At 37.8% G+C, this 16,790-nt stretch overlaps 1 protein-coding gene across 1 annotated transcript in view; it reads right to left on the bottom strand.

The window, feature by feature from the left end:
- The window catches only part of MROH9 (maestro heat like repeat family member 9), a 128,354-nt gene that overhangs the window by 75,759 nt on the left and 35,805 nt on the right, over nucleotides 1–16,790 (bottom strand). Inside the window, exons 8-13 of the mRNA XM_077988826.1 lie at nucleotides 14,183–14,298; nucleotides 10,942–11,091; nucleotides 7,647–7,795; nucleotides 5,334–5,499; nucleotides 2,177–2,319; nucleotides 1,065–1,202 (exon numbers count right to left, since the gene is read on the bottom strand). Coding sequence (XP_077844952.1) covers nucleotides 1,065–1,202; nucleotides 2,177–2,319; nucleotides 5,334–5,499; nucleotides 7,647–7,795; nucleotides 10,942–11,091; nucleotides 14,183–14,298 — 862 coding nt within the window. The remainder of the gene's footprint in view (nucleotides 1–1,064; nucleotides 1,203–2,176; nucleotides 2,320–5,333; nucleotides 5,500–7,646; nucleotides 7,796–10,941; nucleotides 11,092–14,182; nucleotides 14,299–16,790) is intronic.

Raw genomic sequence — 16,790 nt, 5'->3', positions numbered from 1 at the left:
ATGCCATTCACATTCTCCAAAACACATTTGGGTGGTGGACAGCCTCACACTTGTCCTGACATGGTGGACTGGATCAGATCAGTAAGGGCAGAATGGCTAAGGATAACATGAGAAAGTTTCCATTTTAAGATTCCCGGTTGGTCTTCGAAACCAATGCTTCTAAAACTGCAACGTGCAAACAGATCACCCTGGGGATATTGGGAAAATACAGATTCTGATTCAGTAGGTCTAAGGTGGGCCATGGGTTCTGAATTTTTAACTCTCAGGTGATGCTGTTGCTGCTTGTCTGTGGACCCCACTTTGTTTGAGTAAGAAGATCCAAAGTTACTTCTTAGATATCCTTAGAGTGACATTCAGCTTGTGACAACTTGCAGGGTACAGATGTACTACACTTTTACACAGCATGTGCCCCTGAAATCTATTTGCAAATGAGATTCTGTTATAAAAGCACCAAGGCCCCATAGACCACAAAGAGTGTAGTTTCTGGGTCAGTCGCAACTTGAAGTAGTCTTAGTCTGTCATGTTGTCAACAGCCCATATTTTGATTCTTGATCAGAAAATCTGATCCCTACAATGAGAAACTTGCTGTTCACTAAAGGGTTAACTAGAAAACCCCCTTTCTAGTACAAGAAAAATAAAAGTGTTCTTCTACTATTCTTTTCCAAATTTATTTGGCTTATTCAGTATAGGTTTTTATTGGACCTCTTTCAACTGGAAACACATTTAAAACTGATGCCTGCAGTGCAGGAATCAGCTAAAATCAGAGGGAAAAAACCAAACTCACTTCTAGTTTTCTGTATCTGTAAAAAAAGAAACCTGTTCTGTGGAGGGAGGAAAATGGGGCATCTATATTATCAGGTAAGAGGGCAAGAAAAAGGAAAAAAATCACAAATAAAAACCCTTCAAAATAACTGAAGAAGTAGAAATCAAATAGCAACTCATATCATTAAGAGAGATCTGGAAATTGGAATAGATGCCTATTTTGTTCCCTCATGGCTTATTGAAGGAAGTTGGAGAAGGTGGGATAGAGACCAAGAATCCTACACAGAGACCCCTGTCCTTACTTAGCAATAAAGTAGACTCCATAATAGTAACACAGCTCTTCAGATAACTGGTCCCAGAAATTCGCCTTCGTTAGAGTAATATCCACCTGTTGCAGTCCAGAACAATTCAGCAGAACTCTCAGGGCATCCTGAGCATATCTAAAGCCCCAAAAGAGAGCAAGATCATCACATGTCAGTGATATTCAAAAAACTAAATACACATTACCTGCCTTTTCATCCCATCTTGGGCAGAATATAGGTTTTGAGAAAGGGGATGTCTCAAAGGAAAAAGATTGCTAAATGTCCTTCATCTTCCCTGATTAACAATACATGGGATAGGGGTTAAATTAAAATTGTGGCACATAAAATCTAGCATCAATCGCAGAACAGCTTATTTGTTTATTATTACTAGCTTATTTGCGATAGATTAATTTGAAAGAGATGTTCAATGATGCAATGACTTGCTAAAGGTATCCATTTTCTTCTATTAAATGAATAGGATATATTTTCATCTAGTTGAGATGCTTTGATATATATCTTCTTATAGAATAGGGTAAATAGTAGACAGTTGGGTTGAGATTTCTCTGCTGGGTAGCAAAATCAACTGTACTCTCTTGAGCAAAAAGGAATTGCCAAACTTCTCTGTGGACAGACAACTGCATGTAGTCATAAACCCATATATCCCATCTCCAACCATGAATTAACTTTACGGTTCACAAAGTACATTTGAGCACATCATTTTTAATCTTATATGTAGAATAACCCTGAGAGGTTACTAGCAGAAAGTAAGTAAATGGCAGAGCAAAAACGTATCTGACTTTGGATTTAATGCTCTGCTGTCTTTTCTGTGGTAGTCTCTTACTGATCTGATAGGGAGTGTGGTAGGAATCAACAGAGTTCTGTGGTCATGGCTTTTTATATGCTACACATGCTCAGGGGAGGTGAGCTAACTTTTAGATACTCAGGCTGGTTACTTTTCTGAATGCATTCTACCATTCAGAGAAGAGAAAACTAATAAATGAACACACTGCACATGGGACTGTAAAGAATCCCATATGAACCCAAGGGGGTAGAAGTATTGACAGCTGGATGCTTATCTCTTATTTAATCTGAAATAACCAGTATTATCTCACAAAGCATTGTCCCTGGGTGTCAGTTTCAGCTCATTGCTGTAGAAGACTTGGAACATAAGGGTCATCAAGAGCTGGGGGAAAAACTGGGCCACCGCTTTCTTGTAGGAACCAAGAGGCAGAAAGGTGCACAGGGCCTGGGATGCCTACAAGGGAAGGAAATAGGAGGTAGAAATGTAAACATTTTTCTCTAAACCCACTCGACCTTACTGAGGGGAGCAAGGGAGTGACTCTGCAACCCCTCCTTCAGCCTCCTTGAAAAAAACCTAAAGCATATATGGGTATCCATTCATTCAATAACAGCTGCTACATCAATTGTGAGCTGGGAACTGTGCCAAGCCTACTATGGTAAGGGACTCCTCAAGGCACTATACAAACACCCTGGATACCAAACCAGTGGGATGCAGGCTGGTTTCCAAGGTGGGCTTCCTTCCTAAGATCCCCTTCCTATGTGGCCATGAAGAGCAGTCATACTAATAACCTAGGTCCTTCCTGTGCTCAAACAATACAAGGAAGTGAGATATTTAAGGGGAAGGCAGGTCAGGTCACCAACAGATCATTTGGCATACTGACCACTGCAATAACCACCACATCAGAAGTATGGGTTTGGGCTATAATCTTAAAAGACACATTCCTAACTGCCATAATCCTGAATATTGAAATCCTGGGAGACCAAACTCCCAAAAATATAACTTGGGAAACATAATTTAAAATTTTTAAAGACGTGTTTACATTCTTAAAAATGAGATTTATTGGTTACCAGAGGCTGGGAAAGGCTAGTGGGATGGGGGAGGTGAGGATGGCTAATGGGTATAAAACAATAGTTAGAAAGAATAAATAAGACTATTTAATAGCATGACAGGGTGACTACTGTCAATAATAATCATACATTTTTAAATAGTGTAATTGGATTGTTTATAATTCAAATACATGGTTGAGGGGATGGGTACCCCATTCTCTTTGATGTATGTATTTCACATTACATGCTGGTATTAAAACATCTCATGTGCCCCATAAAAATATACACCTACTCTGTACCTACAAAAATGGAAGTTTTTTTTAAAAATTAAAATGACATTTGAGAAACATGAAAACGTGACAGAAAACTTCATAGGTCATTTTACACAATAAATTGGGCAATAATATATGCATTTTTCCAAACATAAACACTTAGGTATACTAACAACAGTCACATGGGTAACAGTTATGGGCAGACAAACCACATTCATAAAGAAATAGCTTATATAACCGTGGTCATCTGAAATCCCTTGGTGGACAACCTAAGTCTTTTGACAAGACAGACCAATGGATCACCACCACACATGCAGTCACCCAAAGAGCCGAGATCTCAATAAATTTTATCTTTCTCAGAAAAAGCAAATATACAAAAATGCATCACTTCATTTATTGAGGAAGTTTCAACATTTTTATGTGTAAGTGCAATGCTTACACACAAATTCAATATAGTGACAATGCATCTTCATGGAGACAAATTTGCAAAAAAAAATGCATAAAAATAATTAGAACCCTCTAAAAGTCTTTACACCATTTTTATCTCCAATATAGGAAATGAAATATGTAGTACAGCAAATTGGAAAAAATAATGCTGACAACTTAAAGTAGTGAGAAAAATACATTAAAAAGAAAAAACACACTAAAAAGAAAATTCAACATAAAAACAATAGGAATAAATTATGGGCAGCTGCATCGAGGTGGTTCATAAGAGCTGGTCAACTTTTACGATCCTTAATTATATTTTGAAGTCCTTTATTATGATGAATGGCTGTAGGGCATGGCTCTCCCTGGAGAATATGTTCGCATTCATTTCATATGTGATGCTACTCTTTTTGAAATTCTTTTGTGGTTTGACATACACTAATTCGAGCATTCCCTGTTCAATTTTCCCATCTTCTGTGCCATGCTTTTATGTTGTTTTGGCATGCAGAAATCTATTTCACATGCACTCATAGAAAGACCACAGATTTGAAGAAAACAGTACTAGTGATTGAACAGCAACACCATTGCGTGTCTTCTCCTACTGTACACATAATTAATTTCAAACCAGTCAGTAACTTTTCTGACTTATTCAAGGCAAATGTGGCTTTAATTTATCAAAAGCTCCTGGAATTTCATCAGCTGGAAGGAATGTCAATGCAAACAAATGACATATTTTACCACTAAAGTTTTCATCATTGTCATATTGCCTGGCTAATCTCCTCATCTGAATTTTTCTAGAAATGCTTTGGACTGAATGGAAAAAAACAAACTTTATTAGTGACAACTTGAAATTCACTTTTAGAAGCCTTGATTGCACCTAATTCCAAACATGTCATTACAGTTTGGGAATTCAATTAGATGATAGAAATTTTAGACTTTTGGGATTTTGATATTTTGGAATTTCAATATTCAGGATTATGGTGTTCAGGATTTTGCCTTTAGGGATTGTAATTGGCATTGTAGAAATACATGTTCCAACATATCACATTTTTGAAGCAATGCCAACTTTATAATACCCTGTCTCTGTAAGACTTTACTCCCCGGAGTGGTGATTTTGGTTTTCAGGAGAATAAAATGATGGACACAGATGAGATTCGGTTTTTACATGGCTACAAATGCCTATATGATGTAGCCAGTGGCTACTTCTCTCATATCTCCTATGCTCTCATCTCCCTTGCCCAATTCACTCAGATTCTTTGGCCTCCTTGTATTCGCTGACATACTAGGTAAGTGTCCATCAATACGAGACTTTTCACTTCTCTCAGTCTAGAACTCTCTAACTCAGATATATGTAAGGATCACATCCTCACCTGATTCAGGTCTCTGATTAGATGCCAGCTCAGCAGAGAGGTCTGCCCTGACCAACTCACCTAAACCTTGCCAGTCCCTTTCTTTCCTCCACACCACTATATATCTCTTTTAAGCTTTATACCATCTGACTTACATGACATTTATTTGTTCATTGTCTGTGTTTCTTACCAAAATGTAAACTCCATAATAGGGCACAGCACATAATAGACACTCAATAAATATGTGTTGCATGAATGGATGCATGAGAAGAGGACTGTGTTAAGAAAGTATAATTGAGTCTGTGGGCAGATAGGGATTTTTCACAATCAGGAAAACAATACTGAGAAGAAGAAATACTCATCGTGTTATTTACCGCCAAAGGCATTAAGTTGGTAACATCAAGAGAGAAACGTTTTCCTTTCGTTAGGGTGTCCTCCATTTCCCCAGGTTTTCCTTTCAGTATCAATAAGATTGTCTTCAGCACATGAGGGGCCACGCTTGCCTCAGAACCCGCCGCCTGCCACATCTGTATCAGAGTGCTGCAAACACAGCCCCGCCCCACACAATGAGAATCGTGTTTGTTATGTCCTACTTGATAGAATAACAAGAATCAGGAAAAGAGTCTGGGTTTTACATTTTTATATAGCAAAGACACTGCAGACCTGTCCAAAGCAAACTGAGATTCCTATTTCCAAATGATCCCATAAGCCTCTTATCCTAGAAAACAGAGAAAGGATTTAAATAAAACCTTATGGAAAATACCAGTCTGGTCTGCAAATTCATTTCTACTGCTATTTAAATATCTGTCTAGCTCACTGTCAAGAACTGATCAGCTTTCTGCACTCTATACTTCCTCTGCTACTCCTGCCTTATGACTTTGTTTGTTCAGAAATAATAGAATATTTAAAAACTGGCATGGGAATACAAATTAATAAGTAGATGAATATAAAAATTAAAAAACCCTAAATAAAAAATGAACTAATTAAATAACAAAAATAAAAACAAAACTGAGCACAGAAGAGTAAGCCATCTTGTCAAATGTCACACAATGAGTGACACAGATGCTATTAAAATCCTGGCTTCTCAATCTCCAGTCCCCTGGCTCCTTTTCCTATATACTCGACACTCTTCAAGATTAGTCTTACTGTTGCTTATCTTACAAACTGCTGTACACCTCTTCACCGATGTATTTCTGAGACCTTGCCAATTCATGCTGGGTTCTGACACTTATTGCTCAGTCTTTCTGTGTTCAGGTTCATCATTTGGGTGCCTGATCGCTTGGAATATGGAAATACCCAGCTCTGTAGCACCCACTACCCACCTGCTCCAGGTCCCACTTAGAATCACATGGACGTCAACTCTCATATGCCGTGTCTCCTTGTCTTATTTCTTGTTCATACCTCTTGGCTGAGCAAATGTTCCATGTGTTTCTTTGGTTTAGTTTCACTCCATGTCCTGGCCTTTTCTACCTCGGTCCTCAGATAGAATTAGACCTGCTGGTAGCAGCTTTGGTTAAGTTCACCTAAAAAACTATGCCTGCTTTCTGTACTTCCTGAGCACATATTGCTTGTACCAGATTTATTGGCAATTTTTATCTTGTATGCATGTGAATATATTCCCTCTCCTCAACAAAATGCTTCAGGGCCAGTAATACTTTATACAAAGTGGGTGCTTAGTTCCTGAATGAGTAAATTGTCTTATGAAGATCTTTCTAGGAATTTTATGAATAGTAAAATACTTTGTGAGTTAAAGCTTCCTAAATAAATACAATCTTTCAGTCTGAAAAATAAAGTTATGTGATTTATTTAGACTTTTGTTTATTTCAGTGCCCTTTCACAGACATTAACTAACCTACATAACACATTTATAGATAGAACTTTCCTCATTTTCTAGATGAGGAAATTTAGCCTCAGGGAGTTTTATCGAACTTCCACAACGTCACATAAAATGTAAGTGTCAAAGTTGATGGAAACAGATTCATTTGTTTCCAAAGCCCAAGTCCTCTTCATAATAAAACTCTCCGCCTTTTACACTGTTCATGGTAGGAAGTAGTACCTTGATTTCCAATGTTTATGCAAATTGTAGAAATGGAGTGGTGTGATTTTTCTAAACTCTTCTAATGTGCCTGTTAGGTTCATATTGTCCCATAAGCTCGCATTTGTATTTTTTTCTTCTTAAACTTTTCCTGTGATCCTGGATCATAAATTTCAGTCTAACAGTTAAAGGACACAGGACTCCCAATTTTAATGCTTATTATTGGGATGTAGAAATATCTTATGTCTGTCCTTCATAAACAAGAAAAAACACTACATGTACAAATTTATTTTCTCAACAAAAATGAGTAAATTCACAAATAGGAATAAAAATCCATTATCACATTGAGGAGAGGTTTGTTCCTCTGGGATATGCAACATAATACAATTTAAAACCTCAGATAAATAATAGTGACATTGGTCATTTCTTGTGGGCCTACTGTGTTTTAGGTATTATACAAAGATATGCATAACACATATGACATTATTTAAGTCTTACAATCATCCCACATGATGCACAAATACATTTTTCTCTTTCAGAAAAAAGAAACCAGACCTGACTATGGTAGGTTGAGAGTTTAAACCCAGGTCCATCTGAGTGGAGCCTGTGAACAAGTCCTCATGGAAGGGGACAAAGGGTTGGGGGGCCTTACTCGTCTGCTGGAACTGAGTAGTCCATAAGTTGAAAGATGACCTTCTTGGGTGAAGTACATGTTAACAAAGTGATAACCCGCAACATAACATCCTTCATACAATTGTTATCACACAATTGCCTATAAATAGTATCCACAATCTTAGACACCTGGAAGAGAAATTCCACAGGTAAACAAGAATCTCCTGTTCCATGGTCACCTCTAAACCAAGGCATTTCTTGGATATAAGAATTCACTTTTTCTCAGAATTATCCAGGCAGCAACTAACACACAAATAAGCACTAGTAGAAAGCATATTTATATGTGTTACTACACAATGCAAAATATTCATTTGGATGAAGACTAAATCTGTGCATTTACGAATAGCAGGAAAATGCCCATTTCTTTCAAAGTTTATTTTGGGAGGGTTGAACTCATTATATAAGAAATATAAACTCAGTATAGGAAACATACATATAATTCAAGTACTTAAAGAAGAAAATCAAAATAATGGAACAGAATAGCAATGGAACTACAGTGTATACTTCAAAGAAACGTTTGAAAGTTAAAGATGATTTGAATCCACATATTGAAGGGATGAATGATGTGTCGGAGGAATGACCCAGAATGGTAAACACCAACCCATAATCTTGCAAACTCTACTCATAGTCCCATGTTAATTTCATTTTTCCACCTTTTTACTTATTCTTGAACAAGGAGAGTTCTAGCTGGATCTGAAATTTGTCTCAAATCAGTGGTTGTGTATTCAATATCAAATTTAATCCACCCAGATCATCTCACTTCTTATCTTGAAAATAATCCTTTGCATTTTTTTCTTCTTAAATATTTCTTGTGATCCTGGATCATAAATTTTAGACTAACAGAGATTATTAGCTGAAAAATTAGTTAATGCAAATTTACATTACCCTGCAGTTACATCATATACAGTTCAGTTATCTGTACAACTTTCTATGGCAACCCAAAGAAAAAATTATAAATAAAATGTTAAAAAGTGCAGGGTACTTTTCCAACCACATAGGTTCCAATGTGAGCAAGAAATGAGAGATATCAAACTACTCTTTTCCATAGACCTTTTTAACTATAGGATTTAGAGCTTCTTCTAGTTGTCCTCTTCTTATTTTAAATGCAGATACCTCTAAAGCAAGCCACCTATGTCACTGGGTGCTTAATTATAGAAATTTGTGCCAATTTATGTCCAGTTGTAAAAATGATAGTCTGTTCCAATTTTGATGAAATATTTGATGTGTTAGGATTATTTAGAGATTATAAGCCCATATACTATATATGGAATTTAGGGGATTTTTAGGGATATTTTTAGCCTTATAACTCTTGTTAGAACCCAACCCCATCTAAGACAAGAATCCACTGTGTTCAGTAGTCCAGTTGCTTGTGGGAGCTGGGGTTGGGTCATAAATTGAGGAGCCCATTTTGTTCATTTTTTTTCTGTGGTTAGAGATTTCACTGTAGCAGAGGCTAGTTTTACACATCTAGTTTTCTGTTTGGTCTCTCTTCCTCTCAGGGGCTTGGTAAGGCTTCATCTCGCCTTCCTTCAAGTGCTCTTTCCCACTTCACTAGAAGAGAACTCTATTTTGTAAGATGACTTTTGCCCTTCACCCTTCCCTGTGATTGTGTTTGCCCTACAGAATGCTCCCATCTGCAGCAGCATTGACAGTTCTATATAAAGCATCGCCTCCCCTTTCCTGCCCTAGGAATTTGAGTAAGACTTCTCAGATTATTTTCAGTCACCTTGCACTCCTGTGTCAGGAGAGGGAGCTGGAGGTTCATTCCTCATGTCACCATCAGGGCTAGTTTCATGGGCCTGTGACCTATGTGTTTGCGCAAGGCTCCATGCTGAGAAGGTACCCTTACTTTGTTTAAAGCTCTGCCACTATCACCTTGAACTTTTAAACAATTTTATCTTTGTACTTTGTAAATCAAATCCCATGGGACAGTGGAGCAGAGGAGATACAATAAGTGAGTCTGCCATTGTTCCTATGGTCCCCTTCACATATGGTGTTCACAAAATTCCAGGGGACCCAGGATGTGAAGCTCAGTGGGAAAACAAGATAAGCATCTTACTAAAACTGTAACCTACTTTAAAAATTCCCACTTAGTCTGAAAATTACATAGAAGGAAACAGAAAGGGTAGCCCATAAATTATTTTCCCTTCAGGCTTTCCTTACTCATCAATAGGCTGAGGGTAGCGAACGTTGGTAGGATATGTGAATGATAAAAAGTGAAATTTTAGAAGTTGAGCTAGTTTTATGGAGTGTTTCCATCCTTTCGGAAAGAATTTAATACATATGCATGTGTGAGCTGTGAAACACAAATAGCATTATTTTGGTGATTCTGCACATGAGCCAAATGCTCCTATGTTTACCTTTGTAACTGGCATTGCACAATATATGTATGGATAGTAAAATCTGCTCACGACTAAAAAATGTTAATTGTTTTTTTTGCTTAGAAAGACATTAAATAGCAAATAAAACCAGCATGAAGAATTGAGAGAGAGAGACTGTGGAGGAAAGGCAAACACTGCATGTGCTTACACATTTAATGACATTATTTCCTATGTTGTGAGGAAGCAGTCCCAGATTTCATTCTGCACTGAGCCCCACAAATTATGTAGCCAGCTCTACGGCAAGCTGAGGGTCTTTGAAATCTTTCCTTAAGGATACACAGGGGATTTCTATTACAGCTATACTATTTTATTGCATTAATGTATTTCTTTAAAAATTTGAAAGCAAATATGGCAAAATATTATGAGGTAATATGATTGGTGGATAAGCATTCATTACCTACTCTCTAAAATTGTTCGTATGCTTGAAATATTTCACACAAAAAATCCTCAGGCCAGCATGGTGGCTCATGCCTGTGACCTTCGTGCTTTGGGAGGCCAAGGTGGGAGGGTTGTTTGAACCCAGGAATTTGAGACCAGCCTGGGCAACATAGCAAGACCTCCATCTTTACAAAAATTCATTTAAAAAGTTAGCTGGGTGTGGTGGTACATGCCTGTAGCCCCAGCTGCTTAGGAGGCTGAGGTGGGAGGATTGCTTAAGCCCAGGAGTTTGAGGCTGCCATGAGCCAAGGTTTCACCACTGCACTCCAGCCTGAGCCACAGAACAAGACCCTATCTCTAAGTAAAATTTAAAAAACCTAAAGCCTCATTATATTAAAGTGATATAATGAACAATGACAAGAAGTACATATAAAAAGAAGTGGACATACAACAAAGGCAAAAATGCACATTAGAGAGTAAACCCTGTGCTCTCCTGTTTATTGTCAAGTATCTTACCATGATGACCTTCTCGGCATGAAATTCCAGAGTAAATTTCAGTATGGATGCTGCATCAGATGCGATTTTATCATCAGGTGAAGAGAGTTTCATCAGGAGACTCCACACAAAGTCAGTCAGCAGGGAAGGCAGTAAGGTTTGCCCTACTCTCTGCAACCACAAAGGATAGTCATGACCTCAGGGCTTACTCACACCAGCATAAAACAGCTAAACTCAGACATGGTGGCAGATGCTCAAGAGCCAGGCAGCGCCACAAGACTTCCATGGTCCATATACATCTCATTGGAGTCTCCTTCCTCCATGAAAAAAATATTAAAAATTATATTTTACAACAATGTTGGTACAAAAATGACTATAATCCAAGTGAAATTATATTTAATTTTTTTCTTCTGATTTTAAAGCAATTCAGCTGTTCAAATATTATCATGAATTTCTTCAGTTTTGGAAATGAGTTTACTCAGATCAGAAACAAGTATGAAGAAAGCAGAAGATGCAGGAGGGGACAGGGTAAGGAAGTCAAGCGAACTCAAAGGCATGGACTTTCCTCTTTTACAGAAAGGGATCAGGAAGCAGAAAGAAATAAAAGGCCTTTATGTCCATGATCGAGGTGCAAGAACTATAATTCAAATAATCCCTTGTTAAAGTTAGAGGACTCTCCGTGGATTGTAAAATTTGAACAAAATCACATTGATTATAGATTTCTCAATTAAAGAAAGATAAACGAGCCAAATTTTCTCCTTTTGCCTTTATACGGGGAAAAAATAGTCATTCTCCCAAGTACAGAGGATACCCAATCTCATCAATAAAAGTTTTTCTGCACTGTCTTTAAAGGGATGGAGTATTGCTTTTTGGTCATAAGGCAGAACTAAGACTAAGGTCTGAGTGAGAACTGATGATCACTAGCGCCTTTCCCACTGGGCAGAGGGGTGACGGATGGGAATCTTGGAAAGCTATGGAAGAAAATTAGAGGAGGTTAACCAAGGATTGGAGAGGTGGGATGAATATCACAAATAGTTTGCCACACTTTAAGAAAGCCAGATTTAATTATATGACACTGGATTTTTTTTTTTTAATGGTGGAAGGCAGAATATTCTCTTTTTGAATATTTGCTTGCTCAACAAAAAATTTACTTTAGTATCTATCTAAAAAGTTGTAGAAGAAGCAATTCCCAGTGAAACTTAGAGCTAGTGTTAGAAGTTTCTGTCACGTACAGGTGAAGGTGTGATAGTAGATTATATAAAATGATAGGTTTGCTTTGTAAAATATTATCTACACGTAACTCTCCAGAAATACACCAATCACACAGGATCAGCTGGGCTCTTCAGAGGTCATTTTTATCTCCCCCTGCTTCTTACTGCTACACTGTTACACCATGTTATTACATGTTCTTGATGCCACTTGCTTGAATGTTTGCATAATATACTATTAACAGTCCACAGATTTTCATTTATTCCTCTATGTTTGGCATATACTTTAAAAAATCTGTGACGAAGCTCTTCTCACAAATAGTGGTGTTGTTTTGAGTTATTTCTTTCTATAAATTCCCATGAATGAGACTACTAGTTTATTTGGACATATATATATTTTAGTTAATGACACTTTGTGGCTCTCTGTGGATCCTTTGGAAAACAGTGTCCTCTCTTACAACCAACCACTATATAAAATGAGAGTGCCATGGTTTGGGAATTGTTTTTCGTTTTGTTTTTCTATCCAGCCTTCCCATTTAATGGTATTTTGCTTCCAGCTTCCATGGTTAGCAATCTTGCTGCTTCTACTCCTATTTGCATGCTTTGAACTTTGTCTTTGGCTATGGTCCTCTTGGTCTTGTTTCTACAATCTTGTATTCTCTCAATTTACCTATTCCATCTACTACTGGAAGTCCCAGCTCCAGGTTTTCCAGCTACTGCTCCTGCATGTAGTGCTGGACTTGCTTTGGTCTCACAATTGGGAAATGAATAACAGGTCATGAACACAAGGACCCAGGGCACCTCCCCCAAGCCCAAGGATTTTTACACCTGATGGATATTAAACTCCGATGAGCAAGGACACCAACCTAGAGGCTGTGATGATAAATTTCATGAACAGCTTAGAAGAGACCCCAACAGACTGCTGGTCCTAGGTTCACTAGCCCAGTCATGGTACTCAGGATTTCAATTCCAGGATACTCAAGTGGAGGATGGAAGAATGAGGGAAGATTTGCTAGTAAACTTAAACAGATGCCTGGTTTCTTTATGTAAATGAACATGGTCAACCAGGCTTGAAAATTTTGAGAGGAGGTGGGAAAGAATAATTTTTGGTTTTGGAAAGATGTACCATAGGGCTTCTACATATTTAAGACATCTATGCAGTATTTTTGACCATATCATGTTAGATGTATTGCTTCTGCGTATCCTCAGCCTCCCACAATTCCACCCATCTCAGCCATGGAAGAAGACACTGCTTTATACATATAGTTTTAAGAGGAAACCCTAGATCCTCCTACCCCAAGAGATGAGCTGGCCTAAAGGGCTTCCCCAAAAGTTTTGCTGAGCCACTGGCTCAATGCGTGTGGATGGAAGGTGCTGGAAAGCCCAGCCTGGGCCCCAGTGCTGTGCAACTTCTGGAGCCTATAACTAAACCTATCTGGAAGGTGCTGGAAAGCCCAGCCTGGGCCCCAGTGCTGTGCAACTTCTGGAGCCTATGGCTAAACCTATGTAGTTTGAATAAGGTGAGGGAGCATATATAGCTAGAGAGCCTCACGGTTCTCCCAAGGGTTGAGACAGTGTAAACACAACTTACTTGGTACTGAGATTTATCATGTAGGCTTTTTAAATTTTTATTTCTCATTTAATAACACTTTTAAACAAATCAAAATCACAGTGTCATTATGTTTGCAGAGCAAATTATGATAGTATTGGAAAGTCTGTTAACTGCTTTGTTAATTTTTCTAAATAAGCAGAAGTTCTCCATTTTTAGTGAACTATTTGTTGGCCAAACAAAAAGAAGTGTAACTAGGAAAACCTCATTTGCTTTCTATAAGGATTAAGTAATACAAATTACTATATTTGGGAATAATTGGCATAATTATTAATAGAGATGAAAATCAGAAAACCAAATGGTCTATAATCATTTACATTTTACCGCACTGAGTTAAAAAAAAATGAAAAACTACTAACAACATAAACTTTGTTCAAATAAATTGCTACTAAGAGTAATAATACATATAAACAAAAGCCCTTGGCAAAAGTGGGGGCTAAATTACCTGAGCAATTTTGCTTTTGTCTTGTCGAAACTCCTTGGGTAGAAATTCTACATCAGAAGAAGGAAACTGGAGGCTGTGACTTTTATCGTTTGTAGGCTTATTTGTTCTAATATCCGCTGTGTTAAGAAAAATGGTTTAAGGTTATTTGATCACTGGTTTGTTCGATGACATTACTATTTCCAATTTTCTTTTCCTGCCCAGTTCAGGAGATCTGACGTTTTCTGAATATTTAACTCTCTGCTCATAGTTTAGCCTCATAAAATATTATGGCACTCACACAGAATTCATAAAGTGTTTAAGAGAGTCCATGTGACATATGAATGAAGGACAAATACTTTTAATAATAGCCTGACAAGATAACAAATACATATAGACCATCAAATGCATGGTTCAGTGTGCTGGAAAAGCTAATGCTAAGCTGGAGGGTCTATTGGCAGGGAGAGTAGACTCGGAGGCATCTGAAATGAGCTGAGTGGTAGACCAGAGAATCCAGAAGTACTCAGGAAAAACTTTAGGTGCAGAAAATTTCAGTTCCGGAGAAGGTGAGCTTTAAATGATTTTGTTTGTTTTTAAATAGCTCTATAGAGATATAATTGACATTTATTTACTGATTTTGTTTTTGATTTTTGTCTTTTTTGAGCCAGGATCTTGCTCTGTCACCCAGGTTGAAGTCCAGTGGTAAAAACAGGGTTCACTGGAGCCTTGACCTCCTGAGCTCAAGTGATCTTCTCACCTCAGCCTTCCCAGTAACTGGGATTGCAGGCACATGCCACAGTGCCCAGCTAATTAAAAATACACATATTTTGTAGAGATAGGGTCACACTATGTTGCCCAGGCTGGTCTCCAACTCCTGGGCTCAAGTAATCTGCCCGCCCAGGCCTCCCAAATTGCTGGGATTACAGGTGTGAGCCACCATGCCCAGCCCATATAACATATCTAAGGTGAACAACTTGGTAAGTTTTTGTGTATCTATAAACTCAATAATAATAAACCACAGGAAAAAAATGAACAAATCTATTGCCTCCAAAAGTTTCCTCATGCCCTTTTGTAACCCCTCACACTTACTCCCTGTACCCATCCTCTGACTCCAAGTCAACCACTGATCCACTTCCTGTCATCTGCTCTCTGTCAAGTTGGTACTTCCTAATTTTATATAAGTGGATCATACAGTATGTACTCTTTTTTGGGGGTGGAGGGGGGTTGGCTTCTTTCACTCAGCAAAACTACTGAGATTCATCCATGTTTTTGTACATATTAATAGTTTGTTCCTTTTTACAGTGAATAATACTATTCTATTATATGTACATACCCAAATCTCTTTATCTATTTGCCTGTTAATGGACATCTAGGTTGTTTCTGGTTTGAGGCTATTACAAATAATGGTGTTATGAACATTCATGTACCATTAAGTGTTTGTATGAACAACTACTTTCATTTTTCTCAGGTAAATATAAAGTTGTGGAATGACTGAATCATATGATAGCTATATGTTTATCTTTTTAGGATAGTGCCAAATTATTTTCAAAGTTGTTATACTATTTTACAGTTTGCCCACAATGTATGTGAGCTCAAGTGACTATACATCCTTAATAACACATGGTAGAATCAGTCTTTTCAGTTTTAGAAATTCTAATGGGTGTGTAGTGGCATCTCATTATAGTTTTAATTTACATTTCTTTAATAGGTATATATAGAACGTTATTTGATTTGCTTCTTTGCTATGTGTTCTTCTTTGGTAAAATGGCTATTTAAATCCATTTTTATTTTTTAATTTGGTTGTCTTTTTTCTTAGAGAGTTTTTTTTTATTTCTTCTAAAAAAAGGGGGGTGGATACATGTGCAGTATGTGCAGGTTTGTTACATAGGTACACGTGTGCCATGGTGGTTTGCTGCACCTATTGACCCACCTTCTAAGTTCCTTGCCCTCACCCCCCACCCCCCCACCCCCAACAGGCCCTGGTGTGTGTTGTTCCCCTCTCTGTGTCCATGTGTTCTCAATGCTCAACTCCCACTTAAGAGTGAGAACACACAGTATTTCATTTTCTGTTCCTGTGCTAGTTTGCTGAAGATGATGGCTTCCGGCTTCATCCATCTCCCTGCAAAGGACATGATCTCATTCCTTTTTATGCCTGCATACTACTCCAGTGTATATATGCACCACATTTTCTTTGTCCAGTCTATCATGGATAGGCATTTGGGTTGGTTCCATGTCTTTGTCATTGTAAACAGTGCTGCAGTAAACATATGTGTGCACATGTCTTTATAGTAGAATGATTTATATTCCTTTGGGTATATACCCAGTAGTGGGATTGCTGGTCAAATGGTATTCCGGCTCTAGAACCTTGAGGAATTGCCATACTGTTTTCCACAATGGTTGAATTAATTTACATTCCCACCAACAGTGTAAAAGCGTTCCTATTGCTCCACATCCTCTCCAGCATCTATTGTTTCCTGACTTTTGAATAATCACCATTCTGACTGGCATGAGATGTTATCTCATTGTGGTTTTAATTTGCATTTATCTGATGATCAGTGATGTTGAGGTTTTCTTCATATGTCTGTTAGCTGTGTGAATGTCTTCTTTTGAGAAGTCTCCGCTCATATCCTTT

This window comes from Macaca mulatta, chromosome 1 (assembly GCF_049350105.2).
Source record: "Macaca mulatta isolate MMU2019108-1 chromosome 1, T2T-MMU8v2.0, whole genome shotgun sequence".
NCBI lineage: Eukaryota > Metazoa > Chordata > Mammalia > Primates > Cercopithecidae > Macaca > Macaca mulatta.
The sequence above is the reverse complement of the archived record's forward strand: the minus strand, read 5'-3'. Positions and strand labels throughout refer to the sequence as shown.